The sequence below is a fragment of the Oxyura jamaicensis genome, chromosome 11 (genome assembly GCF_011077185.1).
Source record: "Oxyura jamaicensis isolate SHBP4307 breed ruddy duck chromosome 11, BPBGC_Ojam_1.0, whole genome shotgun sequence".
Taxonomy (NCBI): Eukaryota; Metazoa; Chordata; class Aves; order Anseriformes; family Anatidae; genus Oxyura; species Oxyura jamaicensis.
Window position 1 is genome coordinate 19,566,447 of NC_048903.1, and position 3,565 is coordinate 19,570,011.

Consider the following 3,565-nt stretch of genomic DNA (forward strand, 5'->3'; position numbering starts at 1 on the left):
TGGGGACCGGAGACGTGGGGACCGGGGACCGGGGACCTGGGGACGTGGGGACGTGGGGACATTGGGACCTGGGGACCGGGGACCTGGGGACCGGAGACGTGGGGACCGGGGACATGGGGACATGGGGACCGGGGACGTGGGGACCAGGGACATCGGGGCTCGGGGGCATGGGGTTTGGGGCACGTGGTGACAGCAGGGCTCAGGGACATGGAGTCTGGGGACACTGAGCTTGGAGACATGGAGTCTGGGGACATGGGGACCAGGGGACATGGGGTCTGGGGACATTAGGGCTCGGGGACATGGGGACCAGGGACATCGGGTTTGGGGACATGGGGACCAGGGACAGGGGTTCAAGGGGACATGGGGACATCAGGGCTTGGGGTCATGGGGTCGGGGGACATTAGGGTCCGGGGACATGCAGACTGGGGACATGAGGACCAGAGACATGGGGTCTGGGGACATGGGGACCGGGGGATATCTGGGCTTGGAGACATGGGGACCGGGGACAGGGGCTGTGGGGACATCAGGGCTCAGGGACATGGGGTCTGGGGACATTGGACTCAGGGACATGGAGTCTGGGGGTCATGACATCTGGGGACATCAGGGCTCAGGGACATCGGGCATGGGGACATCAAGCTTAGGGACATGGGGTCCAGGGACAAGGTGACATCAGGGTCTGGGAACATGGGGTCGTGGAGACATCAAGATTTGGGGACATGGGGCCTGGGGACATTGGGGACATCAGGGCTTGGGGACATCGGGGCTTGGGGACACGGGTGCTCAGGGCCGTGCCGCGGTGTCCCCGCAGTGCCTGTTTCCGCGAGTACTTCGTGCACAAGTTCCGCGCCATGCTGGGCAAAAACCGCGTCATCTTCCCCGGCGAGAAGGTACGGGGGGGGACACGGGGCTGGGGGGGGGGCACACAGGAGGGCACCGAGGCCGGTGACCGTCCCCGTTGTCCCCGCAGGTGCTGCTGGCGCTGTCGGGCGGGCCGGCGTCCAGCGCCATGCTGCGTCAGGTGCAGGAGGTGAGAGCGGGGCCGGGGGGGGGCTCGGGGTGGGGGTCCGGGGGCGCAGCGCAGCCCGCTGACCCCGCTGCTGTGCCAGGGGCTGAGCCGCGAGACGGCCAAGAGGCTGCGCTTCGTGCCCGGCCTCGTCTACGTCGATGGTAAGACACCGTCCCGTCCCCGTCCCTGTCCCCGCTGTGGGGTTGTGCCCCCACCCGGGGGTGCCCCCCTCGCCCACCCACGGCCGGTGTGCCCGCAGAGGGAGCGGTGTGCGGGCAGAGCCCGGCGCAGCGGGAGCAGAACCTGGCCCAGATGGAGGCCCTGCTGCAGGAGACCGGCTTCCCCTACTACCTGGCCTCGCTGGAGCAGGTAGGGACGTGCTGGGAACAGGGGGACACACACAGTGGGGACAGGGGGGGGACATGCCCGCCACCATGCAGCGCCCCGTCTCTGCCCGCAGGCCTTGGAGCTGCCCGGCTCGGTCCTGCGGCGGGGGCCGGGGGCGGCCGGCGAGCCCTGTCCCTCCTACAAGGCGGCCGTGGAGGGCTTCATCCAGCAGCAGCGGCAGGAGGCGGCCGAGGGGGATGGTGACACCTCGTCCACGGGGCTCAGCGCCCAGCACGGACCCGGGGGGGACCCGGCAGCCCCCCATGCCCGCCTGCCAGCGGCCACCCTCACGGCGGAGCTGCTGCGGCTCTTCGAGGCGGTGGAGACGCTGACGGCCAAGGAGGAGCTGCTGCAGATGCTGCGGTGAGGGGCTCCTCCTGCCCGGCCGGCCGCGTGGCACCCGCGGGTCTGAGCCGGTGTCACCGTGTCCCCAGGGGCCACCTCATCCTGCACACCGCCCGCACGCGGGGCTACACCAAGGTGATGACGGGCGAGAGCTGCACCCGCGTGGCCGTCAAGCTCCTCACCAACCTGGCGCTGGGCCGCGGCGCCTTCCTCGCCGTGGACACGGTGAGCACGCCGTGCTGGGGACGGACGCCCCTGCCCCGAGGGGGCTGCTCTGCCACCCGGGGGGTGTCCCCGGCTGATGCCACCCACCCGCTCGTAGGGCTTCGTGGACAGCCGCCACGGCGATGTGACGCTGGTGCGGCCCATGCGGGAGTACATGGCCAAGGAGATCGCCTTCTACAACCACTTCTTCGGCGTCCCCACCGTCATCACGCCGCCCCTCAGCACCAAGGTAGGGGCGCCCCCCGTTCCCCTGCTCCCAGCCAGATGTTATAGGGCAGGTGGCGGGGGAGGGGGTGATTTGTGGGACCCCCCCCCCACCCCAGTGCCACCCGTGCGCTCTCCGTTCCCTTCCCCAGCGCCGGGAGAAGACCAGCATCCACCGCCTGATGGAAAGCTTCCTCCTGGGGCTGCAGCTGGATTTCCCGTCCACCATCAGCACCGTCTACAGGTATGGCACCCCTGGGGGGGGGGGGGGGACACAGGCAGGGTGCCCCCGCTCACCCCCTCTCCATGGCCACAGGACGGGTGAGAAGCTGAGCGCGGCTCCCGCCGAGGCGAGCAGCGAGCTCCAGCGCTGCCTGCTCTGCCTCTGCGCCCTGGACATCGCTGGGGGTGAGTGAGGGGCGTGGGGGGCACGGGGAGGGGTGGCCGTGCCCCCCCCCGGGTGTATGACCAACGTCCCGTGGCTCTTGCAGAGGAGGAGCTGGCCCTGCAGCCCACGCTGGTCACGGAGGAGACGGGGAACGGGTGAGCGTGCGAGGGTTGGGGACACGGTGCCGGTGTTGGGGACACCGCGCTGGCGCTGGGGACACCGTCCCTGCTCACTGTCCTTCTCCCCACAGGGCTGAGAGCAGAGCCGCCTTCATCCCGCTGCTGTGCTACAGCTGCCGCCTCACCTTCAAGGAAATGGTGAGGCACCGGGGGTGACCCCCCCCCGGGGACCTGGGGGGGGGGGGCGTGTTGGGGCTCCTGTCCCCACCGTCCTGTCCCCACCGTCCTGTCCCCACCGTCCCATCCCGCTGTCCCGCAGGGCTCCCCCGCCACGCTGCCGCCCTACGTGCGCGCCGAAGCCCGGCACAGGAGCTGCAGGTAGGGGACGGGTGGGGAGGGGGTTCCCCCGTTCCTGGGGGGGGCTGCCCACCCGCAGGGCCCCCACCCCGGCTCTGTCCCTCGCAGGGCGCGGATGAAGGAGCAGATCCAGGAATTCCTGCTGGAGGACGACCAGGAGGAGCCCGGGGCGAGCTGATGGGGCTGGGGGGGGGAGAAGGGGGGGGCGCAGGCCCCCCAGCCTGCTGGGGTTGGGGGTTCTGGGGGGTGGGGGGGGGGGCATACTGGAGCCACTCGCCCAGCCATGGTGACTCCTAGCACCCAAACAGCTCTTTTTACACCCAATTTACATGATTTTTTTAACAGCAGGGGGGCAAGGAGACCCCCTGGGTGCCTGTTTTGGGGGGTGCTGGTACCCCCCATGGGCATCACAACCCTGTTCCCACCCCCCACTAACCCCCCCCACCCCCCACGTGAGCTGGGGTGGCCTCAGCTTTGTTTTTATTAGATATCTGTATAAATAAACCATTTGAATTTAAAAAAAAAAAAAAAAAA

At 69.2% G+C, this 3,565-nt stretch overlaps 1 protein-coding gene across 1 annotated transcript; it reads left to right on the top strand.

Annotated features, from left to right (window-relative positions):
* The first annotated feature begins 745 nt into the window (after positions 1–745).
* On the top strand, positions 746–3,551 carry CTU2 (cytosolic thiouridylase subunit 2). Its single transcript, XM_035337207.1, has 13 exons — positions 746–887; positions 968–1,027; positions 1,107–1,167; positions 1,266–1,375; positions 1,467–1,756; positions 1,828–1,963; positions 2,061–2,192; positions 2,320–2,411; positions 2,484–2,575; positions 2,659–2,710; positions 2,806–2,872; positions 2,994–3,052; positions 3,140–3,551. The coding sequence occupies exons 1-13, from the start codon at positions 849–851 to the stop codon at positions 3,207–3,209; spliced, it is 1,260 nt and encodes a 419-aa protein (XP_035193098.1). The 5' UTR covers positions 746–848; the 3' UTR covers positions 3,210–3,551.
* Positions 3,552–3,565: the final 14 nt, after the last annotated feature.